The sequence below is a fragment of the Dryobates pubescens genome, chromosome 32, assembly GCF_014839835.1.
Source record: "Dryobates pubescens isolate bDryPub1 chromosome 32, bDryPub1.pri, whole genome shotgun sequence".
NCBI classification, from domain to species: domain Eukaryota; kingdom Metazoa; phylum Chordata; class Aves; order Piciformes; family Picidae; genus Dryobates; species Dryobates pubescens.
Window position 1 is genome coordinate 4867963 of NC_071643.1, and position 26230 is coordinate 4894192.

At 47.9% G+C, this 26230-nt stretch overlaps 1 protein-coding gene across 1 annotated transcript in view; it reads left to right on the top strand.

Annotated features, from left to right (window-relative positions):
* The first annotated feature begins 5101 nt into the window (after positions 1-5101).
* The window catches only part of FCGBP (Fc gamma binding protein), a 60913-nt gene continuing 39784 nt past the window's right edge, over positions 5102-26230 (top strand). The window contains exons 1-22 of the mRNA XM_054175541.1: positions 5102-5272; positions 6376-6457; positions 10809-11053; positions 11769-12052; positions 12466-12743; positions 13643-14241; positions 14613-15177; positions 15783-15982; positions 17108-17394; positions 18061-18332; positions 20145-20401; positions 20499-20583; positions 20711-20782; positions 20898-21139; positions 21235-21518; positions 21626-21903; positions 22191-22789; positions 23161-23725; positions 23877-24076; positions 24178-24558; positions 24913-25199; positions 25879-26037. Coding sequence (XP_054031516.1) covers positions 5102-5272; positions 6376-6457; positions 10809-11053; positions 11769-12052; positions 12466-12743; positions 13643-14241; positions 14613-15177; positions 15783-15982; positions 17108-17394; positions 18061-18332; positions 20145-20401; positions 20499-20583; positions 20711-20782; positions 20898-21139; positions 21235-21518; positions 21626-21903; positions 22191-22789; positions 23161-23725; positions 23877-24076; positions 24178-24558; positions 24913-25199; positions 25879-26037 — 6392 coding nt within the window. The remainder of the gene's footprint in view (positions 5273-6375; positions 6458-10808; positions 11054-11768; positions 12053-12465; positions 12744-13642; positions 14242-14612; positions 15178-15782; positions 15983-17107; positions 17395-18060; positions 18333-20144; positions 20402-20498; positions 20584-20710; positions 20783-20897; positions 21140-21234; positions 21519-21625; positions 21904-22190; positions 22790-23160; positions 23726-23876; positions 24077-24177; positions 24559-24912; positions 25200-25878; positions 26038-26230) is intronic.

Genomic DNA, 26230 nt, shown 5'->3' on the forward strand with positions numbered 1-26230 from the left:
TTCCTTTTTGACAAAAGAACAACCACAGTCAGTGGATTCCAGGCAATGCAAGGGAAACACTACATACTTTCTGATACTCCTTTGATTCTCATCACTCATGAAATCCAGGTGACGTAGGGAATTTGGCTGACTTTGAGCCATTTGCTTTTCGCAGGCTCTAAGGCAAGCAATGCTGCAGAAGAACAGAAAAGGCCCGAGCAGCAGTGGGAATAATTGGACTGCTTTTTCTGCACCAGCAACCACAGAGACTTCATTGCAGCCTGGAAAACAAGCCTTTTCTTTTTAAGCAGGGGCAATACAGCAGCAATAATATTTTCAGCAACTTTATGAATTGTGCCCTTGACAACACGACTGTCGTGAGTAAACGGAAAGCTTGTTATCTGCTCCACTGAATACTACCATCAGAAAGGGAGAAAATGCAGTCGGTATGAACAATCTCACTTGCAACCAGCAGTGAAAGCTGGGCAGGAGTTTTAAATGAGGAAAGTTGCCTTGATATCAGTGTGAGAGGGGGAAAATTCCCTTTAAAATTGCAGGTCTTTTGGAATAAAGACCAGCAGCAACAACAACAACAAAGAATTAAAAATTCCCAAGTCAAATCAATCTCTGCAGCAAAGAAATGAGGGTGTCTGTCAGGGCAAGGGAGAGAGCATGAGAGCTTTCAGGTCATACGTGCTCATCCCAAGGCAGATAACACAGGGAACATCACCGATACATGGGCAGGCAGATTTTTACAGTCGCCTCCACCCTCTGCTCAATATATTCTGCTTGGCTGTAGGTTGCCCTCAGTTCCTCCTTGCTGAGTGCAGCAGGTAGATTACTATGTAAACTCCAGCACACAGAAGACTTAGCTCTGTCTTCTAGCATGCAGACACTCTGGATCCTACAACTCACTTTAATTTTGTCCTGTGTCTCAGTGCTGAACACCACAGGGTAAGTAGCACAGCACTGAATGCTGTTTAATTCAGGAAGCTTAGCTATTAATAATAAGTATGCTTCTTTTTCTTTTTCTTTTTCTTCTTTTTCTTTTCTTTTTTAAACTCTTTTTTTCTTCTTCCAATGTGGAATGTTGTACAACTGAACCAGGCCACTTTTGAGAAGAGCCAATAGCTGAAGTTTTCTCGTGGGCTCCTGCCTGCAAGAGAAGCTTGTAACCCACGGATTTTCTAATGGCACAAGCTGAAGAGCAGAGATCTTGACAGAAAAATTGCAGTAGTTATAAAACACTTTTGACTTCTATCATACCTACAGCAACCTTTGCCTCCAGAGTTGCCTGCTGTGTAACACGTTAAAGAACACCGAATAGAGATCGAGTGGCAACTTGTCACAGCTTTCCTCTTCTCATGGAAGGAGAAATCTGGGGAGGAAGAGCAAAGGAATTATTTTTACTTTATCTGTCTGCACATGCTCTCATTCCTTCTCAGCCTGAGCTCAGTCTGTTTTCCAGTGGCTTGCTTGCTCTCATTGGTGAATTGATTGTGTGATATTTGCTCCTAATGTCCCCAGTTTCTCTGAATGTCATTGCTCAGATTTTAAGGGGCAGGGGGGACATTCACTGCCATGCATTCACTTAAGGTAGATTCTCTAGACTGGCTCAAGTACAACACAGAAAATTAAGGAAGGGGCACCACAGAAGTTGTAACAGGACCCTGCCTCCTGAAGCTGTGAACCACCATTAGGCTGTGTCAGGACCTACTGCTGTAGCTTCACAGTCCTGGAAATCCCTTCTCTGCAAAACATCCAAAGAGCAGAGCCTTTTATGCTGTCATCTTTGGTGGGATTTTGGTTGTGTGTCAATTCATCTCTGCAGCACTTCGCAGCGCAGGAACTATGTGTTTGTATCTGCTTTTGCTCTGCAGGATTTTCAGGGTAAATTAGAAGAGCTGAATGAGATGACAGCTTTATGTCATGAGAGATTTTCAGGGGTTAAAGGATGTCTGCAACCTTCCACCAAATACCAGAGTTACACGGTGCACTAGTTCACTGGCATTTACACACTTTGATGTGCAACAGTGGGGATGGTGGTGCCACGAGCAAGTTAATAGCAGGTCTTTGCTGTTACCCCAGTATTGTCTGAGATTAGCTGCATGCATCCATCCCTTCTCTGTACCTTGGAAAGCTGGTCCCCTTTCAGTTCAGTGGGGTACAGAGCAGAGGATCCTCACAGTAAGTGAGGTGAACATTTCCCACCTTTGATTCACTCTCAGAGCTTCATTATGCCTGAGTAAATACATATGGGAAGTCAAAGAGACAGGGGTGAAACCCTGGGTGTATTAAGTTATTCAGTGAGACACCCAAAGACATATTTTGAGGTCTGAAGATTCTTTCTTAAACAGTTTCTTAGTCACTCATTCCACAAGAGCTTCACTGTGTTGTTTTTCTTGGCAGGATCAAGCAAAGACCAATTGGTGGCATAAGAAGATGGGATCCTGAATCAGGTAACCTTGTGTCATTAGTGCTGTTAACATCCAGTGCAGGTTTTGAACATACAAGCTCCTCTTCCTTACCTTAACTTGATGTATTTCAGCTTACCTCACCAGGTGTGATTTTAACAACAACTCAAGACCATTTTGTGACTGGACCCAACCTTGCACTGTCAACCAGGGGCTGTGGATACGAACCAAGCATGACACTCCAACTGAAGGAACAGGTCCTGAGGGAGACTATCCTGATGGAGGTAAGTTCTCTAGGCAGGACGTTAGGAGGAAGTTTTACACAGAGAAAGTGATTGCCCATTGGAATGGGCTGCCCGAGGAGGTGGTGGAGTTGCCTTCACTGGAGGTGTTCAGGAGGGGACTTGATGGGGTGCTTGGCTGCATGGTTTAGTTGATTAGATGGTGTTGGATGATAGGTTGGACACGATGATCTTGAGGGTCTCTTCCAACCTGGTCTATTCCATTCCATTCCATTCCATTCCATTCCATTCCATTGCATTCCATTCTGGCATAGTTAATGCTTTTCTTCTCTCTTTGAGAACCAACAGATATTTGGAAGCCCCTTGAAACATGTAGTGATTTTTTTATGTTGACCCATGCCTTTGGCTTTTTACCATACTGGTTACAAGGAAATTGCCCTCTCTGGTGCTGGATAGTTTTATCAGTGCATGGAAATAGGCAAAAAGGAAAAGACAAAGCTAAATATGCCATGCTTAAGGCCTCATAGAGAATGCAGTGATGTGCAACATCATTCAAGAGGGGCCTTGTGGCCAAATTACATTGATATCAGTGAATGGCAATAAAAGTCATGATTGCTGTACTGGCACTAGATAATGTTTATGCTACCAAAGCATTACAAGATAGGCTTTGAAATTAAAGAATATCTTTTAAAAGCTTGTCCTCAGCTATGTGTGAGTGACTAACAGGGGTCTAACATTGTCATGACATCAAACTAGTTCTTAGTATGGCTCCATTTCGGTTGGAACTGCTATCCACACACTAGCAGCTCCATTGATGGGGATCAGTCTGCAATCAACCTTCTTTCTGTAATTATCCTGAGAGTGAGAGGTCAGCTACTGTCAGAGCTACTGTCAGGCTCAATAAGCAGATTACAATAGCATTAGTTGGGATTTTTGCTAAATAATTTTCTGTACTTTTAGCAGTTTGATCATAACAATTAAAATTGCCTGTTGAAAGAAGAAATCTTTTTTAATTTGAATTCACACACACACAAAAAAAAACCCCAACCCCAAACAATGTTTTGCTGTCTGAATTGACACAGACCATGTACCTTCAATTGTGACTTACATGTTCCTGCCAAATAAAATGTAGGGCTGAATGTCAGGTGCTATGTGTGGAGCCATACTTTACCAGTTTACTGACTTTACCAGTCAGTTGTTCTTTTTGATTCCTTACCATAGTAACAGGGGAGAGATTTGGCTTTAACTGCAGGCTGAACATGAGCCAGCAGTGTGCCCAAGTGGCCAAGAAGGCCATAGGCATCCTGGCCACTATCCGGAATAGTGAGACCAGCAGGAGCAGGGAGGTCATTCTGCCCTGTGCTCAGCACTGGTTAAGCCATACCTTGAGTACTGTGTCCAGTTCTGGGGCCCTCAATTCAAGAAAGATGTTGAGTTGCTGGAAGGTGTCCAGAGAAGGGCAACAAAGCTGGGGAGGGGTCTGGAGCACAACGCTGTGAGGAGAGGTTGAGGGAGCTGGGGTAGTTTAGCCTGGAGAAGAGGAGGATCAGGAGAGACCTCCTTGCCATCTACAACCACCTGAAGGGAGGGTGTAGTGGGGCTGGGGTTGGTCTCTTGTTCCAGGCAACCTGTGACAGAACAAGAGGACACAGTCTCAAGCTGCACCAGGGGACGTTTAGGCTGATGTTAGGAAGAAATTCTTCACAGACAGAGTGATTTGCCACTGGAATGTGCTGCCTGGGGAGGTGGTGGAGTCACCATCCCTGGAAGTGTTTAAAAAGAGACTGGATGGGGCACTTAGTGCCATGGTTTAGTTGATTAGATGGTGTTGGGCGATAGGTTGGACTCAATGATCTTGAAGGCCTTTTCCAACCTGGTTAATTCTGTATTCTGCACTAAGGAAATGTAGGTTTGATCTTAGCCTGTGGGAAGCAAAAAACTCTAGTAAAGTAAAATGTGATGTCATCTTGAACCAATTCAGACAGTTTGCTTCCTTTTCACAACATCAAACCTCCACATTTTGATGGAAATGTCTGCATTGCTTTCTGTAGCTTCCATGTTGAGACAAACCCAAATGCTGATGGTTTGGAATTTTCCTTGCACTAGGGATTTGCTTATTTTGAGACCAAAGTCTTTGGAAACAAAATAGTAAATATGTTGCATATAGTATTTTCCTTTGAGGAAAGAGGAAACTGAACATGGATCAATGGGGGGCACTATGTCTGGAGGTGCTGTTTCTTGAAGGAGGCCTACATCTTTATTTCTGATCCCAAATGCATTTGATGGGGTTTGCTTTGCTCTCCAGCTCGCATTCCAGCTTGTACAACTACCTGCTGCTAGCCGTTGCAACATGAATTCTAACTGCCCTGCTTCTTTGCACTGCTAGTGATGCCTTTGATTTCTTCCAGAGTTGGGCTGCACTTCAGTGTTAAACATCACCTGACAAATTACAAAGACTCAACCGTGATGGTTTTTTCTCTTCATTCTGTAGAAGGCTACTTCATCTACCAAGAAGCAAGCAACCTGATCCCGTTCGACATCAACAGGCTTGAGAGCCCAGAAACTCTGGTTTCTGAAAAAATATGCATAGACTTCTGGTACTACATGTTTGGGTCAGAAGACATGAATGAGCTGAGAGTGGGTGTCCAAGACAGCACAGGGGAACTGGTGGTGTGGACTCGGAAGGGAAACCAGAGCTCCTCGTGGGTCTATGGTGCCATCACTCATCATTTTCCAACACCAAGAAAAATAAAGGTAATAAAGGGTCTCAGGCTGTGCCAGGGGAGGTTCAGGCTGGATGTTAGGAAAAAGTTCTATACAGAGAGAGTGATTGCCCATTGGAATGGGCTGCCTGGGGAGGTGGTGGAGTCGCCATCACTGGAGGTGTTCAGGAGAAGACTTGATGGGGTGCTTGGTGCCATGGGTTAGTTGTTTAGGTGGTGTTGGATTGGGTGATGGGTTGGACGCGATGATCTTGAAGGTCTCTTCCACCCTGGTTTATTCTATTCTATGTATATTGCCAGATTAAATTTCCTTGTAAAGTGTCAGCATTTCTTTTCCCTTGTAGGTCACAGAAGTTTTGAGCATGTAAAGTAGAAGATACCACCGTTGTTTGCTTGCTTTATATTTTGTTAATATAACGTCCCTCATAGAATCATAGAATGGTTAGGGTTGGAAGGGACCTCAAGGCTCAGCCAGTTCCAACCCCCCTGCCATGTGCAGGGACACCTCACACTAGATCAGGTTGCTCAGAGCCACATCCAGCCTGGCCTTAAATGCTCTATGTCAATGAAGCAAGGGAAGAAATAAACAACCCCCTGCTTCTGTTAGCTGGATAATTAAAATATATTTTGTTTTCTCTCCCTTTCCTTCCTTCCCTTCTTCATTTTATCATGAAGCCTTAATTAAATGAGAGTTCATCTGCTGAGATAAGATTTGAACATTGTGATGCTGCCCACATTGCACTCCTCTGTAGAATTCAGGAAACTAATTCTTATAAATCATTTATCAGTCAGCAAAACACAGCACAGTGTTTCCTGAAGTCCTTAGCTTATTACAGAATTCAAGGTTTCTGGTGGAAGCTAAGAAAACCATTATATCCTCCACTTACCTGATGCCTTTAGAGATTTGCCAGAAAGAATGACTCTATGATTCTAATATTTTAAAAACATGCTAAGGCAAATGGTCTCATAGTTGCCTAAACAACTCTGATGCAGCAAATCACTTTGTGTCCTGCCTAGGTAATTTTTGAGGCTGTTCGAGGACTGACGGAGTATGGGGACACGGCACTGGACAACGTGAGAGTAAGGGATGGACCCTGCGGTAAGTCTCTGTTTGCATCATTAGTATATTCTGCTTCCTCATCTCTGTTTAAGCTGCTGGGCATCACACAGTTCCATATACATATACAGAAACTCCTCAGGACATCAAACCACAGAAGAGAAAGAGCAGAAGCTTTATAGCTCTCTTCATTTGAATGCTATTTTGTTGTAGTTTCTTCCTAACTCTTCCTTCACCCCCACAAATGTTCAGAATAAGCTGTTCCCTTCTCTGCAAATGTGACCTTTTTCACAAGGTCCAGCAAACTTTAGGTTCACTTTAAGGCTGAGTTGCATCTCTGAACCCAGCCAAGGCTCTGCACATTGGCCTTGGAATCCAGATTAAATGTTCTAACCAGCATTTGACTGCAGCTCTCAGCCCATGTGAGCTCAGCAAATGCGCAGTACCGCTACACGTCACACCAAAGAAATGATGGAGGGTCAATAAAACTGAGTTGCACTACCAGCTCTGATGATGAATCAGCAACTTGAGCTTGATCCCTGACCCTGTAACAAATCAGCCAAGACTGGCACAAGCTGTAGATGGCTAGGACCTACAAGTGATTTACAGTTTCATCCCATCTGCAGTACTTACAAAATATGAATTGAGCAAGAAACTTGCTGAAAACTATACACGAAAAGGTGGTGTTAGGTCTTAATAGGCCTTACTCTCTGTCAAGTACTACTGGTATAGTGACAACAAAATGTTTCCAGTTTGCACTAGCCAGGACAAGGATGCAGGTCCACATCCTCAGAACACATTTTTTCCCTTAAAATTCTGTCAAAAGTGTTTGGGGTCTTTTGTTTGTTTTGAGGGCTAGGGAGAGTTACTCCATTATCCCAAGTGTATTAGCACATGATTCAGCCACTGGATGGTGCACTAAGGTAACTCCAACACACTAGAGAGGCATGCTCCTCCCTCTGTTCAACTGTATGGCTACCAATATGATGAAAATCAAGTGAATTATTAGGGCCAGTAAAAGTCAAAGCCCTCCCAACAGTTTTTGTTTCTGCAAGAATGTTTTGTTGAATAGACATTTTAATCAAACTCATGAAAAACTAAATACATCTCCATTTGTCATACTTTCAAGGCAGCTTCAGCAACCAGTCTTCAGGTTATGATTCATAGAATCATAGAATCAGTCAGGGTTGGAAGGGACCACAAGGGTCATCTAGTTCCAATCCCCCTGCCATGGGCAGGGACACCTCACACTAGATCAGGCTGGCCAGAGCCTCATCCAGCCTGGGCTTAAACACCTCCAGGGATGGGGCCTCAACCACCTCCCTGGACAACCCATTCCAGGGCTTCACCACTCTCATGGTGAAGAACTTCTTCCTCAAGTCCAGTCTGAATCTCCCCACCTCCAGCTTCATTCCATTGGATAGACATTTTAATCAAACTCATATTTTCAAGGCAGCTTTAGCAACCAGTCTTTAGGTTATGATTGTTGGTACTCACATTGTCACTCGCAGAACTGCTTCGCCTTAAATCTCAAAGGTTATTGCCTTAGGAAGAGGTTCCCTCTTATTTTTTCCCCTCAGCTCTGCAATATAGTTAACTTAAAGCTTGTTGTAAAGTATCTGTTGTCAGAATTTAGCCATTGTTAGTATTCCTGTAATTTGTCCCCGATGCTGAAAGAGCAATAGGAGCAACTCCGGGCTAGATATGCAAAAGAATAGAATAGAATTAGAATTAGAATTCTATTCTATTCTATTCACTGATGACACCAAGCTGGGGCAGGAGTTGATCTGCTGGTGAGTAGAGAGCCTTTGCAGAGGGACCTCGACAGGCTGGACAGATGGGCAGAGTCCAAGGGCAGGAGACTGAACACATCCAAGTGCCAGGTTCTGCACATTGGCCACATCAGCCCCATGCAGTGCTACAGGCTGGGGTCAGAGTGGCTGGAGAGCGGCCAGGCAGAGAGGGACCTGGGGGTGCTGGTCGATGGTAGGCTGAACATGAGCCTGCAGTGTGCCCAGGCAGCCAAGAGGGCCAATGGCATCCTGGCCTGGATCAGGAACGGTGTGGCCAGCAGGAGCAGGGAGGTCATTCTGCCCCTGTGGTCAGCACTGGTTAGGCGGCACCTTGAGTCCAGTTCTGGGCCCCTCAGTTTAGGAAGGAGGTTGACTTGCTGGAGTGTCTTCAGAGAAGGGCAATGAAGTTGGTGAGGGGTTTGGAACACAGCCCTATGAGGAGAGGCTGAGGGAGCTGGGGTTGCTTAGCCTGGAGAGGAGGAGACTCAGGGGTGACCTTCTTGCTCTCTACAACTACCTTAAGGGGAGGTTGTAGCCAGGTGGGGGTTGTTCTCTTCCCCCAGGCAGCCAGCACCAGAACAAGAGGACACAGTCTCAAGCTGCACGTGGGGAGGTTTAGGCTGGAGGTTAGGAAGAAATTCTATACAGAGAAAGTTATTGGCCATGGGAAACAGGCATATAAGCAACAAATGCAGAAGAAACCAGTGCATGCAAAAGATCTGATCCCATTTCCAGGCAGGTTATTGCAAAATGTCTTCAGCTTTGAAGTTGGAGCTCATTAAGTGAATGAGGTAATTTTGTGCAGAGATTTGCCAGTATGCACTAGATTTGAAGTTATATGAAGTCTACTGGCTTCTTTTGAATTAGAATCTTAGGTATCCTGAAAAACCCCACATTCAGATGAGTTTGAGTCACATGGTTAGCACAAAAGCAGCACCATCACAGTATGCTGTTGCTGCAGCATTATTGTAAAAGCAGAAAAAACACCTTGTTTGGGTTTCTGGTTTTTCATGGTATTTTTTAGATTAGACATTAGGAAGAAGTTCTTCCCCATGAGGGTGGTAAGACACTGAAACAAGTTGCCCAGGGAGGTGGTGGAAGCCCCATCCCTGGATGTTTTTAAGGCCAGGTTGGATGTGGCTCTGGGCAACTTGATCTAGTGGAGGGTAGACCTGCCCTTGGCAGGGGGATTGGAACTAGATGATCTTTAAGGTGCCTTCCAACCCTGATAATTCTGTGATTGTTTTCTACATTGCAACTTAATCCCTATAAATTATGTGTTTAGCAGTGTTGGAAAGACAGTAGACCTACTGCCTTACTCAAGGATTCATTTGGATGATCACCTACCCAGAGTACATCTCTAAGTAGGTGGGAAGCGCTGTCCTCCACGAATCAATTAATTGGTTAGCTGTCTCCAATTCATCCCTGAGTTATTGAATACTCAGTGCACAATGGACAACTCACTAGAGTGAAATAAAAGAGTACTCAAATGGGAGGAGTGGTTCTTTGTTCTGCAAAGGGGCAGGAGCAATATGCAGGCATGTTCTGAAGGTTTTCCTCAGTCTGTTGTACTTCCAGATACTCAGATGTGCCACTCGTTTGCATCACCAGGTTAATAAACATGATGTCAAAAGAATACTCATCGTGGTGTTGCTAGCTTAAGGAAGAAGGCAATGAGCACAAATACACCAAGGGAACCATTTCTTTCAGAAAATGCCTTTGTGATGGGTAAAGAATAGATGGGGAAGATGCTAATATCTGTCAACAAGCAGAAGCAGGCAGGAGGGAAGGCTCCACAACACAACTGCTGTGTCTGTCAGGAGAAAGCTCTTACGGCTGTCACATTCCTAAGAAATACAAATTATTCTGAAGAAATAACAAAACTTTCTGATTAGAAACCACCAGTGCCCTGAGAGTTTCTGCTACGTGGCACCTGCTGGCAGGCTACTCACTCCCTGCCAACACCTGCAGGCAGTATGACCTTCGTGCTTTAACATACACACCAGAGGGAGATGCGTATCCAATTTTAAATGCACTTCCAGCTTCAGAGAAGCATGCTGGCACGAGCCCAATCAATGTAGCCAAGCCAGCAATTAAAGAAGCTTTCCTAAGCACTCGAAAGACCCCCACATCCCTGGTTTTAAAGATGCAGTTTCGCTTCTAATTTTATGCTGGAGAAGAATAAGAGAAAATTCAAGCGTGTTGGTGTTTAAGTAGTGTTCACCTTGTGATGTTATAACTGCATTGTCTTTTCTACTAACAGAAGCTGTCCCTACCCCTGAACCACCACAGCCTACACCACCAGAACCTACACCACCTCCAGTGACAGGTAATTTTAGCCCATCACACGTGCTAGTCAATGGGTTGCAGAAGAGAACCTAAATATTTTATTACTGGTGTTACCGCTCAGGTTCAGTTAATTGCTTTGGGTATCTCTCTGTGGCATTGCCTTAGGCTACATAAATCTTCCTTTCCTGTATCAGTTCCTCTATATGTAACCTATCAAATGAGGGTGATTGTGTTTCCCCATGCTCAGTGATGTACCTTTTATGGATGTATCCTTATGCTGCTGAAAACATATCCCTTTCTCCTATCTCCAGAAGCAATCTGCAGCGTATACGGAGATCCTCATTACTACACGTTTGACAACCAGCGTCATGACTTCATGGGCACCTGCACCTACACCCTCTCCAAGCTGTGTGAGAGCAATGGCTCACTGCCCTACTTCAATGTGGAAGCAGCCAATGAGCACAGGGGAAGCAATACCCGTGTGTCTTACGTCCGGTATGTGGACATCGATGTGTATGGCTACAGGATCAACCTGGGTCAGAAGAAAGTTGTTAAGGTAAGGTTGGAGCCCACTATCTCTCATCAGTAACTCAGAGTGTGAGTGAATACACCGTTGTGCAATGACTACACATTTCCAGCACACATGCAGCATTATCTAGAGGGCAGTCAGGTATTTAGGAGTAGGAGTAGTGTGGAGTTTTTAAACCTTGGCATTTCAAGATTGAAAGCACAGGCTAAAATGTTGTGCTGTGTTGCTAAAAGGTGGGAGTAGAGCTGACACTCTAGATGGAGTTGATAGGCTATCTTACATTTCCAGCTTACCCCCCCATGCTCAAAACTGGTCTACATGAGGGAATAAAAAGGCCCTGCATTAACCAGGTCCATGATGGTAGTTATTTTCCTATCCTGTGATGAAACTGGTCAGGGGCTGGTACACCTCTGCTATGAGGACAGGCTGAGGGTGCCAGGGTTGTTCAGCCTGGAGAATAGGAGGCTCTGGGTAGACCTAATCACCACCTTCCAGTACCTGAAGGGGGCCTGCAAGAAGGCTCTGCAGAGGGGCTGTTTACAAAGGTCTGCAGTGATAGGATGAGGGACAATGATTTGAAATTAGAGAAGATTTAGATTGGATGTGAAGAAAAAGTTCTTTACAATGAGGGTGGTTGAGCACTGGAACAGGTTGCCTAGAGAGGGCAAGTCCTATGCTCAATATCACTTAAAAATACTTATTTTAAAGTGACTGTAATGCTTGTCCTTCTCTGTGTCTGCAGGTTGATGGAGTCAGCCAGGTGCTCCCTGTGACTTTGGCACAAGGTGTCAATATTTCCATCAGTGGGCAGTATGTTGTGGTCGCCACTGACTTTGGGCTGAATGTCAGGTTTGATGGAAACCACAGAGTAGAAATCACTCTTCCCAGCACCTTTATGTCTAAGGTCTGTGGAATGTGTGGAAATTACAACGGGCACAAAGCAGATGACTTCCTTAACCCAGATGGAGAGATGGAAGAAAACTCAGCCAGCTTTGGCAACAGCTGGCAAGTTTACAATGACTCCAGGTAGGACCCTGTGTTAGGCCTTAGCCTTAGATCTGGTTTGCCCTCTTCTGAGATGCTTGACTGTTTATTTTATAATTTCACAATATGTTATTTACTGACAGCAGAGGTTTAACTTCAAATGCTTTTATTTTCTTGTTTGCTCTTCCTAAATATTTCCCACATAGAACACTTGACTTAAAAGAAAGCCAAAATAAATATTTAGATTCCTTTCAGGACTCTCAAAGCTTATAAAGAGATCATACTAAAATCTGAATTTCTATCCTAAGTGTTTGAAATGGGAAGCTTTAAAATATGCCACACCTGGCCTGGGGACAGCCCTGTAGTTTTGTTAGGTGTGATTTGATAAGCCTCTTATTCAGGCAGAGTTCATCAGTGAAATTTTCCACATCTCTTTTCCTTTTTTTCTGCACTAGGTGCTTGCCAGATGATGGCCACACTCCAAATTGCACCGCTGATGAGAAACTGATGATCCAAAGCAATGAATACTGTGGTCTGATCACAGATCCCAACGGTCCGTTCCAGAGCTGCCACTCAGTAGTCAACCCACAAAGTTATTCTGAAGCCTGCCAGTATGATCTCTGTGAACTTCATCTGGACAATGCAGCCCTCTGTGAAAACCTGCAGGCTTATGCAGATGTGTGCCAAGCTGCAGGGGTCCAGCTGACACCGTGGAGAAATGCAACCTTTTGCCGTATGTATCAAAGATTACTGGCAATTACCACTTGGCAGGAGGACGTAATTAAGACTTCCTGAGGAGAGAATACTACGTCTTTTGAACTCATATAACATTCTGAATCTTAGCTAATCCAGCTAAAGATTTCAGGGTTACACATAGCCCTCAGTTTGATTCCGTTGGGAAGGTTCTAGTGAAAACAGTTCAGCTGCTTCGGGTGGAAGGAGAAAATCCTGTCTGGTAAATCTTAGAACAGAGTTGGAGGCTTTTCTTTTGAATTCCTGTAGTCCTCTTATAGTTTTGTTCAGGGATATAAAGTGTGTCAGGAGCATTTTACTTGGAAGGTTTTTTCACATTCTGAAGAACCTATGCCTAAACCTCAGTGTCTTTGAGATCATTTAGCAGATATGCAGGAGTTTTACTCATCCTCCTTCCTGAGTCACTGAGCTCCCTTCTCCTGTGCTTCCAGCAGGGTGGCCAGGGACCAGTTAACAGAATGGATGTTGTGTCTTCTCCTACAGCAACCTCAGAAAAAACACATCAGAGTGAACACCTTACAGGAAAATAGAAGGGACATGAACCAAAACAGATGAAAGGCAGAACTGTAGATGGTAATAAGGAATCCAAGCAACCTGTGACTGTGAGAAAGGAACATTCAGGCATATATTGTAGGGGGGGTGGGAAAAGCAACCCACCATGTAATGTTTAGAGCAGGATTTAAAAGCTGTCTAACCTGCTCACAGCAGACCCAATGCAAGGAATATGAAACAGTAATCCAGTGCCCTGTGTGCCTTCTGTGCTGCAGAAGATGATGAGACTAAAGAAAGAGACTTGCCTATAATTGCTGGAATTACTGAAGCCTGATTTCTCTGTGACTCTTGTTTCATATTTGAATAGGTTTATCTTTTGTTCCACAGCACTAACCTGTCCGACCAACAGTCACTACGAGCCCTGTGCGGCAGCCTGCCCTGCCACCTGTGCTGACCCGATGGCACCCTACACCTGCAAGCTGCCGTGCGTGGAGAGCTGCGTGTGTGACAGCGGCTACCTGCTCTACAACGACCGCTGCGTGCCCAGCCAGCAGTGCGGCTGCTGGCACAAGGGGCAGCACTACCCTGTGGGCTCAGAGTTCTGGACGGACAACACCTGCTCGTCCAGGTGCAGGTGTCCCGCACGCGGAAGCAAAGTGCAGTGCTCCAGTGCCTCTTGCCCTGAGGGCCAGTACTGCGGGGTGCAGGATGGGCAACCTCAGTGCCTCCAAGAATCCTACGGCATCTGCCACGTCCACGGTGACCCTCACTACAACACCTTTGACAAGCTGACACACAACTTCATGGGCAACTGCACCTACACCCTGGCCAAAGTGTGCTCCAACACCAGCTCCCTGCCCTACTTCAACGTTGAGGCCAAGAACGAGCATCGTGGCAGCCCCAGGGTGTCCTATGTGCGGGAGGTCCAGGTTGAGGTGTACGGACAGCGCGTTCGGATGGTCAAGAAAGAGAAGAGCCAAGTGCTGGTAGGCAGTGGGGCTGAGCCGAGCGTGGTGCGGCAGCAGGGCAGGGCTGTCTTTTCTTGGCAGGGCCTGGCAGGTACCAGACATCCCCATTGTCCCGGGTGCGGGCAGGGGCTTTCCCTGAAGCCGCCGGGTTGCTTTGTTTTCCCTTTGCGCAGGGGGGTTGGAGGGGAAAGAGGCCAAGTGGGAATGTGGCTGCTGTTGAACAGAGGCCCCTGCAAAGTGCAGAGCAGACACGGTTCTGACAGCCTCTGCAGCACCCCTGTGTGAGTGCATCATGGGCACCGGTTTGCTGGGACAGGCACCTGGAAGGTGTTTTCCCCAGAGGCCGGCCGTGGCCAAGTCCAGGGCGCAACGTGCTGTGTCCGCTCCAGGTGAACAACGTGCGCCAGACCCTGCCGGTGAGCGCAGCGGGAGGTGCCCTGACTGTGAGCAGGAGCGGCCGCTACATCGTCCTGGAGACAGACTTCAAGCTCCAAGTGTCCTACGACACTGACCACTCTGTGGAAGTGAAGGTGCCCACCGCCTACTTCAACCTGACCTGTGGCATGTGCGGGAACTTCAACAACCGGAAAGAGGACGACTACATGATGCCCAGTGGGCAGCAGGCCCCAGACTCCAATGCGCTGGGGGAGAGCTGGCAGGTCCCAGACGATGACCCCTCTTGCGGTGTCCCTGTCCCCATCCCACCATGCAGTTCCGACAAGGAGGAGCTCTACCAATCGCAGCAGTTCTGTGGCATGCTGACTGCCAGTCCCGGAGCCTTTGAGAGGTGCCACGGTGTGATCAACCCCCAGAGCTACTTTGAGACCTGCTCCTATGACCTTTGTGCCCTGGGCGGTGGGCAGGAGTTCCTGTGTGCTGCTCTGGAGGCCTACGCTGACGCATGCCAGGCCGCCGGCGTGACTCTTGCTCCCTGGAGGAACGCCACCTTCTGCCGTGAGTTTCTGTAGAGAAATGAACCTTTGAATAGCTCCCTTCTTGTCCTAAGAGCCTGACTGTAGCCAGGAACCTACGTAGTTTACAGATCTTAGTTTCTTGATGTAGATATAATAAAAATAGTAAGAGATCAAGTTCTGTAGAAGCTACCCCATTATTGTTTTCTGCCAGAGAGGAAAGGAGAATTTTGTTCATCTTCTCACGTATTTTTGTCAGACCATTAGCTGTAGTTTCCCAATAATGTGGAATGACCTCTGGGTTTTATGTGTTTTGCCTTTAATAGCTTTGTTTATTTCAGACTGTGTCTAATGACTTTAGCAACAATCTGCATACTTCTAGAAATGTACCAGCTAAGTGCTACTCATGTAGGGAGGCACAGTGTTTGCTTGGATTTGGAGATGTTTAGCACCCAGGGTATATCTGTTAAATATTCATTCTTTTTTCTTCTTGAATGTTTTCTTTTTTGCCTTCTGGTATCAAAATAGGGAAGTCATTTCAGGATTAAAAAATATCCCCATTGTCACCAGTCCAAAGTAATTGCAGCTTTGGATAGTGGTTTTGTCTGTGTTGTGAGTGTTAACTCTGTGTCTTTTATTGTTTTTTAGCTATCATGTGCCCTCCCAATAGTCATTACAACCCATGCACCAGTGCTTGTCCAGCAACCTGCACTGACCCTCTTGCATCAGAGAACTGCAGCAAACCTTGTGTAGAAGGATGTGAATGCAACAATGGTTTTGTCATCAGCGGGGGACAGTGTGTGTCCACGAGCAACTGCGGCTGCCTGCAGAATGGCAAATACTATGAGGTTTGTTGTGGCATACACTTTATGGTGCTCTTTTCTAGTTCATCACTACCATGAACTCTTCTAATTTATTTCCTTTCTGTTGTCTCTAACAGAAGGGAGAAACTTTTTGGCAAGCAGACTGTGCAGGCCGATGCGTATGCAATGGAAATGGGAGCGTGGTTTGCAATTCAGACAGGTGTAAAGTAAGCGAAGTTTGCAAGGTGCAGAATGGACTTCTGGGATGTTATCCATTGAATCCCAGCACCTGCCACATTTTTGGAGATCCACATTATGTAACATTTGATGGGAGATTGTACCATTTCCAAGGAGACTGCAATTACACTGCTGTTGAGATGTGCACCAATTCTTCTGAGAAGTTTTCAATCACAACCAGAAATGAGCACAGAGGAAACCCGAACTGGACAGCCCTGAACTCTGTTGCTATCACACTGGAAGATCTTCACATTATTTTGAAGAAAAAGAAAGAGACCTATGTAAGTGTTTTACTTTAAGCATAAACAACCCATCATGTCTGTTCACTTTACATTTCTGTAGGAAAGAACTGAATCAGGCTTCCCTGATTTATTCATCTCCAAGACTGCACTTGCTTAAAAGTCACATAATTGTTTGGGGGTGGGTGGGTGGTGTGTTTGGTTTTGGGTTTTGTTTTCCCAAAAGGGCAGAGTCAGCACACTTTCCTTTTGTCCATTCAAATCTTCTCTACATGAGACTGCAGAGGGAAAAAAAACCAAAGCCAGCTTCATCCATAGCTTCATCTGCAATAGAAATCTTTTGCTGAACACGGTCTCAGTCTGACTTTCACAGATTTGGTCTTTAAAACAGAAATACTGTTTTTACTGTGCACTCTCAGACTCATACACTAGCTTTACTCTAGCTCTTTCATCAATGCTGTGTATGAAGTTGTGACAGCACAGAGCTCAAGTTGTGCTGCAAAGCACTATTCGAATTGTGGAATAAATACCCAGTCCATTAACCGCTGCTAGGCTTCAAACTTCTATACCTGCACTGCTCATTAGGATATGGCTGACCTGGTGAAGAAAGCTTCAGTATTGGCAATGTAGACCTGGCCTTTTTTCCTTTGAGCTTTATTGACTTACCTGATTGTGTGGGGTTTGTTTTCTTTAGGTGAACGGAGTTCAGGTTTCTCTTCCTGTGGCTTTGAATGATGGAGCCCGAGTAGAAAAAAAAGGACAGTATGTGGTTATTGATACCTCTATAGGAATCCAAGTTAAGTTTGATGGTGACCAGGAGCTTTTCATTCTGGCTGATGAAAGTCTCAAAGGACAGCTGTGTGGTCTGTGTGGAACATTCAATGACAACCAACTGGATGATTTTCTAACACCAGATAAAGTCCTAGAGCAGGATCCAAATAAATTTGGTGACAGCTGGCTAGTGAAGGATGACAGCTGGATGTAAGTATCTGGAAATGGCAAAATGCCTGAAACATGAATCATCTAGTTACAGGATTAACACTCCATAGTAGCCCTTCTTGGATATTATTTGCTTGCTAGTGTTTTCACTTTTGAATATCTGCCACCCTTCAGAGATTTTCCACATGAACTTTGTAGATTTTATTTGAAGTTTAGCTCATTTTTTTGCATATAACTTGGTATTTGTTTTCCCTTTCCCCTTCTAAAATATCTCCTTTTTGTTATCTTACTATAGGAAGGCTAAATATATCTGTCAGATTCAGCTCCTAAGATGCCTGCAGATGGATTAACATAGTCATGGGGCATTTATCTGCCTACTAATGCTTCCATATATAAATGTCTGTTCTTACTATACCCCACAGTGAATTGAAATTATCCTGCTTGTGTTAGATAACTGATGTGTTGCCTTTTTCTGGATTTCATTCTGTGGACAGACAGTCCTACATCAACAGTTCTATTCTTAATAGAGAAGGATGAGTCAAATGATGACATTTCTCCCTTTTGGGTTTCATACACTAAAAATTGCTATGCACAGCAGATCCACAGAATTTGGCATAGCATTCTATTACCGTCGAGGTGTGCTTTGCAGGACAGAACACAATGTAAAGGTTCATTATATAACCATGCTGCTGTTTATTTTTGATGCAGGTGTAATCCAGTTTCAGTTGCACCACCCACTTGTGACACAGCAGAAGAGAAAGAATATGAAGAGCTCTGCAAAGTCATTTTGAAAAACAGTGGGCCTTTTGAGGCCTGCCATTGGCACGTTCCCCCTCAGGCATACTTTGAGAGCTGTGTCTATGACCTGTGTGCCACAGAGGGGAGTTCTGAGCAATATTGCAAGATTTTAGAGGCATATGCTGCTGCCTGTGAGCTTGAAGGTGTAAATCTAGGTGACTGGAGGAAAGACACCATCTGTGGTAAGTCATTAGGTCATTTAGCAAATATCCATCCAGCTAAATCCTTATGCTACGGATAGAAATTCAAATTGCTAAGAAGTTGAGCAGAATTTCAGGAAAGGGGATTCAAGAAGCCACAGAAAGCTTTCAAGTGCTTAGCATCTCTGGGAACTGTGCCTCTAATCTAAGCTTCTAGTGGACTTCCAGTATTTACTTTAAAACATGACGTTTAAAACCTTTTGGCCTAAGACTTGCTCAGAACTGGGTCATGAAAGATAGCAGAGACAGTAAGTGCTGAGCAGGAACAGCTGAACACTTGTCTAACAAATCATCAGTTCAGCGTTAATAAAATATTTTAACTCCTGGGGAGGTGTTAATGACCTACCCAACCTATCTACAGCTACAAGCATTTAAAATAAATTCAGAACTCTTCAAACCAAGGCTCCCCAGGGAGGTGGTGGAGTCACCGTCCCTGGGGGTATTCAAAAGGGCATTGGACGTGGCACTTGAAGCCATGGTTTAGTTAGTCATGAGGTGTGGGGTGATAGGTTGGACTTGATGATCTCTGAGGTCTTTTCCAACCTTGTTGGTTCTATGATTCTATGGTTACATTAATAAAGAATAACCCTGCATCTTAAGGTCCAACAGCCTTTCAGTCACGACATTCTTAGGCCCTTATTATCTAGCTAGAATAGTTAACATAGAGGTAAGGCTAACGGCAAGACATTGCTGCTTCTAGAACTACCAAAGGCGATCACCAAAGCCAACAGAAATGGCAGCCTAAATATGAGGCTGTGACAGACAAAAGGCATTCCATAATCTCTTTCCAGTTCTGAGACATCACACCCCATCCTAATTGATAAGCAGTAAAAAGAAATGTCAGGCCATTCTCATTACTACATCTAGATTAGCAGCGAAGCAGGACTTTGAGGGCTAGCTGAACAGTACTGTGCCAAACAGGACAGCATTGAGCAATTTTCCATGACCAAGGGTTATGACTGTGTCACAGTGTAAAAATAAAGGGTAATGTGGCATTATGATGACAATTGAGGGAGGGGTTTGTAATACAGCACACATTCTTAGGCACTTCAAATTTTATATTTTATAAACAGAATTTCAATGCTGGTCACTTCTGCTCATACCATTATGCCATTTTTTAAACCTTTCATGAACATGGGTACATGAGACCAAGAGGGGCATAGCCAGGAAAGTGAGAAGATTCCAAATCTCACTCTGGAAACTCTGTTTTTCTCTATGCACTAACATACAGGCGCTCCAACATCCTGCAATATGACCTGCTCGTTTGATGTCAGCTTCTGTGCGTGGGAACAGGCAAAGAGTGACAGCTTGGACTGGATAAGGCACAGGGGGCCAACACCCACACCAAACACTGGCCCTGCCAATGACCACACAACTGGAGGTAGGAAAAACAAAAGGTATCTGGCCATGCTTGTCAAGGAAGGAGTCTCTTAAAATAGCAAATCAAGGCCACCTATGTCCTAGGCTCGATCCACAGCCTACTTCAGCAGCCAGGAAATATTTGTGGGGTGGTTAAATAGTGCAGAACATTGAAGAGCATGTGACCTGTTACCATAAGTTCATGTAAACAGCCTTGAACAAAGGTATATCCAAACTCAGACTATATCACAGTGGCACTTGGCCATTCCTACAGAAAGCTTCACTTTCTCTAATTTGGAGACAAGTGTAAAGTGCTAGAAATCCATTTGAGGATTGACAGCTTAATAAAGGTGCTGGGAAAAGAAATGTTGTAAATGAAGGGACTTTGATTGTCCTGACCCATGAACATGAAAACTGAAACTCTGTATTTTGCAGATGGCTACTACATCTACCTGCAAGGCAGTGATGACTCTGCTGGCTTTGTGGGCCAGCTGGTCAGCCCCGTGTGCAGCTCAGAAGGACCTCACTGCTTCCGCTTCTGGTACCACATGCACGGAACGGCTGAAACCATGGGCCTGAGGGTGTATGTGGTGAAGGAGGACGAGCTAGTGCTGGTCTGGGAAAGAACTGGGACCCATGGGGACGAATGGCACTTGGGAGAGGTGACAGTGCATGGCACAGGAGACATGCAGGTAAGGACGCAGGCTCCCACTGCCATCTGAGATGAGTCACCCTTTGTAATGGCACACACGTGGCTGGAGCTAATGCTGGGAACCATCCTTCCCTTAGATTATCCTGGAGGGACAGTGGGGTGAAGATATCCGGAGTGATGTGGCATTGGATGATCTGTCCATTGAACAGGGATCCTGTGCAGGTACAAGTCATGGGTCAGAAAAGGGCCCTTTGAGCAACATTGTACGTCTTCTCACAGAGAATTAGGTTTCTGTGTACATGAACTCCTTTAAAGGACTGATTCACCTCTGGCGTTGTCTCTTTCATAGGCGATGTGACTCCTACAACACCAAGCACCACCACCCCTTCAGGAACCACACCAGTACCAATGCCAGACTCAGGTGAGCAGAATAGACCTGTCATGGGGCATTTCATGTTCTTCATGCAGCATAGTTGGGGAGCAGAGGCAGCAGGAGGTGTTTAACTGAATGTTTTCTCTGGTCTCTCACCTCTCAGGGACGTGTGTGGTGGAAGGAGACCCTCACTACCACACATTTGACAATCAGCTACACAACTTCATGGGCACCTGCACCTACACCCTCTCCAAGCTGTGTCAGCGTGACAGCTCGCTGCCCTACTTCAATGTGGAAGCAGCCAATGAGCACAGGGGAGGCAACACTCGCGTGTCCTACGTGCGATACGTGGATGTCGATGTGTACGGCCAGCGGATCAGGCTGGGCAAGGCTGGAGTGGTGACGGTAAGCACAGGGCGCAGAAGCGGTGGGATTGTGTGAGAGGAGAGAGCTGTGCCAAGCGTGCTGCTCCAACCCTGTCCTGCTTGCTGTCCTCCCAGGTGAACGGAGTGCCAGAGGTCCTGCCCTGCTTCCCATCTGCAGGCGTGCAGGTCTCGTTCAGTGGATTCTACACTGTGGTCACAACAGACTTTGGCTTGAGGGTGAAGTTTGATGGGAACCATCGGGTGGAGGTGACGCTGCCAAGCACCTTTGGGGAGAAGGTTTGTGGCATGTGTGGGAACTACAACGGGATGGCAGCAGACGACTTCCTGAACCCAGAAGGGGAGCTGGAGCCTGACTCTACCAGCCTGGGAAACAGCTGGCAGGTGTCCAACGACAGCAGGTGTGTGTGGGTCCCCTGGCAGGCGTGGGGCACATCAGGCAAAAGGAGGGAGAGGCAGCAGGAGAAGCCCACAGGTGACCAGAGGCTCTTCTCTCTGTCTTGCACAGCTGCTCAGCCGGACCAGTTCCCACTCCAGCCTGCAATGAGACTGACAAGCAAGCCATTGCCAGCAGCCGCTTCTGTGGGCTTCTCACTGACACCAGTGGCCCGTTCAAGCAGTGCCACGCTGTGCTGAGCCCCAGTGCTTACTTTGACACCTGCTCCTATGACCTGTGTGAGCTGGGGCTGGATCACGAGGTCCTGTGCAAGAGCTTGCAGTCCTACGTGGATGCCTGCATGTCACTGGGTGTCAAGATCCCTGTGTGGAGGAACGCAACCTTCTGCCGTAAGTCCACGTATGGTGCCACGGATCAGTACCCTCAGGAAAACACAGAACAGGAGTGAAAGAGTGGCATGGGGAATAAGCAAGGTTTTGGTTGCATGGCCCAAGGGTCTAAAGGCAGCAGTCAGAGACTCCATTGTCTGTTTCCTTTGGTCAGGTATGACTCAGAATGCCCATGCAGCCCACCAGAGTAACGAGAAAATGTAGCTTCTTGTTTTTTGAAGGGGGAAAGACCTGCACAAAGAAGTGTTGTGTGTGAAAAGTCATGGCTCTGTCTTCTGTCTTGGCAGCCATCACCTGTCCGACCAACAGTCACTACGAGCCTTGTGCTGCAGCCTGCCCTGCCACCTGTGCTGACCCGATGGCTCCCGCTAGCTGCAAGCTGCCGTGCGTGGAGGGCTGCGTGTGTGACAGCGGCTACCTGCTCTACAACGACCGCTGCGTGCCCAGCCAGCAGTGCGGCTGCTGGCACAAGGGGCAGCACTACCCTGTGGGCTCAGAGTTCTGGACGGACAACACCTGCTCGTCCAGGTGCAGGTGTCCCGCACGCGGAAGCAAAGTGCAGTGCTCCAGTGCCTCTTGCCCTGAGGGCCAGTACTGCGGGGTGCAGGATGGGCAACCTCAGTGCCTCCAAGAATCCTACGGCATCTGCCACGTCCACGGTGACCCTCACTACAACACCTTTGACAAGCTGACACACAACTTCATGGGCAACTGCACCTACACCCTGGCCAAAGTGTGCTCCAACACCAGCTCCCTGCCCTACTTCAACGTTGAGGCCAAGAACGAGCATCGTGGCAGCCCCAGGGTGTCCTATGTGCGGGAGGTCCAGGTTGAGGTGTACGGACAGCGCGTTCGGATGGTCAAGAAAGAGAAGAGCCAAGTGCTGGTAGGCAGTGGGGCTGAGCCGAGCGTGGTGCGGCAGCAGGGCAGGGCTGTCTTTTCTTGGCAGGGCCTGGCAGGTACCAGACATCCCCATTGTCCCGGGTGCGGGCAGAGGCTTTCCCTGAAGCCGCCGGGTTGCTTTGTTTTCCCTTTGCGCAGGGGGGTTGGAGGGGAAAGAGGCCAAGTGGGAATGTGGCTGCTGTTGAACAGAGGCCCCTGCAAAGTGCAGAGCAGACACGGTTCTGACAGCCTCTGCAGCACCCCTGTGTGAGTGCATCATGGGCACCAGTTTGCTGGGACAGGCACCTGGAAGGTGTTTTCCGCAGAGGCTGGCCGTGGCCAAGTCCAGGGCGCAACGTGCTGTGTCCGCTCCAGGTGAACAACGTGCGCCAGACCCTGCCGGTGAGCGCAGCGGGAGGTGCCCTGACTGTGAGCAGGAGCGGCCGCTACATCGTCCTGGAGACAGACTTCAAGCTCCAAGTGTCCTACGACGCTGACCACTCTGTGGAAGTGAAGGTGCCCACCGCCTACTTCAACCTGACCTGTGGCATGTGCGGGAACTTCAACAACCGGAAAGAGGACGACTACATGATGCCCAGTGGGCAGCAGGCCCCAGACTCCAATGCGCTGGGGGAGAGCTGGCAGGTCCCAGACGATGACCCCTCTTGCGGCGTCCCTGTCCCCATCCCACCATGCAGTTCCGACAAGGAGGAGCTCTACCAATCGCAGCAGTTCTGTGGCATGCTGACTGCCAGTCCCGGAGCCTTTGAGAGGTGCCACGGTGTGATCAACCCCCAGAGCTACTTTGAGACCTGCTCCTATGACCTTTGTGCCCTGGGCGGTGGGCAGGAGTTCCTGTGTGCTGCTCTGGAGGCCTACGCTGACGCATGCCAGGCCGCCGGTGTGACTCTTGCTCCCTGGAGGAACGCCACCTTCTGCCGTGAGTACCTGCCTGGCTGTTGCCAGAAGGCAAGGAAGCTGCTGCCTGTGCCCAGACCCTCTGGCCAAAGCGGGTCTTTAGTCTTCTCCTCCCCAGAAGCTCATCCTTCCTCCTGGACTTAGTGGTCCTACTTGTCCCCTTTGCCTTGCAGCTTTGCCATGCCCTGCCAACAGCTACTACGACCCCTGCATGACGGGCTGTCCTGCCACCTGTGCTGACCGAGAAGCCCCACAGAGCTGCTCCAAGCCCTGCATGGAGGGGTGTGCTTGTACCTCTGGCTTCCTCCTCAGCGGAGACACCTGTGTGCCTGAGGCCCGCTGTGGCTGCCTCTTTGAGGGCAACTACTACAGCGTGAGTGAAACCCCTGCTCTAGCCTGCAGCCCTCCCAGGGCACGCCCTGGCCTCTGTTTTCCTGCCCGAAGCACTGACGCTCGATGCTCCTCTGCCTGCAGGAGGGAGAATATTCCGTGAGCGAGAACTGCAGCCGCCAGTGCCGCTGTGCAGCCAACGGCCAGATGGTTTGCTCTGCGCTGTCCTGTGCTGAGGACGAGGTCTGCAAGATCCAGAATGGCCAGAGGGGCTGTTACCCAGCCAGCACTGCTGTCTGCCACATCTACGGTGACCCCCATTACAGCACCTTCGATGGGAAGCTTCACCACTTCCAGGGCTCCTGCAACTACACAGTGGTGACAGGCTGTGACAGCTCCTCCGTCGGCTTCAGCCTCACCACTCGCAACGAGCATCGGGGCAGCCAGAGCTGGACAGCTCTCAACTCTGTGGCACTGTCCATGGAAGGTCTCCACATTGCACTGCTCAAGAACAAGGCGGTCTACGTAAGCCTCTCTGTTTTACCTCTGGCAACAGCAGGTGCCCTAGGAGGCACCACTAAGCACCCCAAGAGGAGCCTGATCTTCCCTGAGCCTGCTGGCATGCTCACAGCAGAGCACAGAGGCTCTGAGCAGGGCAGCTGTGGCTGCTCCTGCAGCAGCAGATGTGCAGCTCGTTCTTCTGAGCTTTTGGCGTGCCTCATGCACAGGCACTGCTGTTCTCACAATCCCAGATGGGGTTTCTCATGCCACTGGTGCTTCTGATCAGCTGCACCCTCAAACCATCACCGTGAAGAACAGTGACCTCTCAATGGAGGGCATCTCTTTATGCCTCTGTCTCCCTCTCTCCTCCCTCTTCAGATAAACGGTGCTCCAGCCCTCCTGCCTGCTTCTCCTGCTCCCGGTGTGAACGTTTCCCTGCGTGGCTCCTACGTGCAGGTTTCTACCAAGCTGGGCCTGCAGCTGCAGTTTGATGGGGACCAGGAGCTTCTCGTGAAGGTGTCTGAGAAGCACAAGGGCAAGCTCTGTGGGCTGTGTGGGACGTACACTGGGAGCCAGCAGGACGACTTCATGCGACCCGATGGGGTTGTCGTGCCTGACTTCAATGAATTTGGAGCCAGCTGGATGGTGCCGGATGACGAGTGGCCGTGAGTCCTTGTTGCGTTGTGTGGATGATGGACAAAGGGGAGTGTGGCAGAGGGAAGCTGTGTGTAGCACGAGGAAGAAGGGTAGGGAATTGTAGGCATGGGGAAAGGGAGAGGAGGCAAGACGCTGTGGTGAAGCGTGTGAGGGCACAAAGAGGCTCCACAGAAGCAGAAGCATAGAGTCCTTGCATCTCGCCTACCTCTCTGCTACACACACCAGCAGGTTGTCCTGTCTGCAACAGCATGCCAGATGTGTATCCATCCCTCTTTCCCCTAACGCTTGCCTGCTTGCAGCAGTGCCCAGGGCCCTCCAGGTGCTCAGGATGCATGGTGCTCTCTCTGAATAGGCACTGTGCTCTGGGGTCCTTGGTGATCTCTCTTCAGGGCCCTGCCATCCCACTCCACATGCTGCATCTCACCGTTACTGACCCCAGGGCCTTGTCACAATGCTTTGCCTAAGCTGTTGGGATGAAAACCGCCTTGCCCCTTGGCTTCTGTGCAGAAGGCAAGGGTGTCCATGAGCCTTGTTGCCCATATTTGCCAATGAGAGCTGTGTGTGCCTTAACTCAGCAAGGGATCTGAGCTCCAGAGGCTGAGGCTTTGGCTGGGGAGGAGCTCGGGAATCGGTGTGTCTGATTTCCACACGGTGCTGTGCGCTCAGGGCTCTCTGTCTGCTTTGCAGATGTGACCCAGCCATCAGCCCTCCTGCATCCTGCTCCCCCTCCGAGGAGGAGGCAGCTAACAAGCAGTGTGCAATCCTCACACAACTCAGTGGCCCGTTCCAGCCCTGCCATGCGGTTCTGCCACCCAAGACATACTTTGAGAGCTGTGTCTATGACCAGTGTGGCACAGAGGGCAGCACGGAGCAGCTATGCAAAGACCTGGGGGCCTACGCCACAGCCTGTGCTGAGGCAGGTGTTGCTCTGGGAGACTGGAGTGCCGGCACTGTCTGTGGTAAGTGTCCTGTGCAGGTACAAAGCTTGGATTGGGAAAGGGTAACTCGAGACTGTCACCAGCTGAGGTGTGGCTGCCAA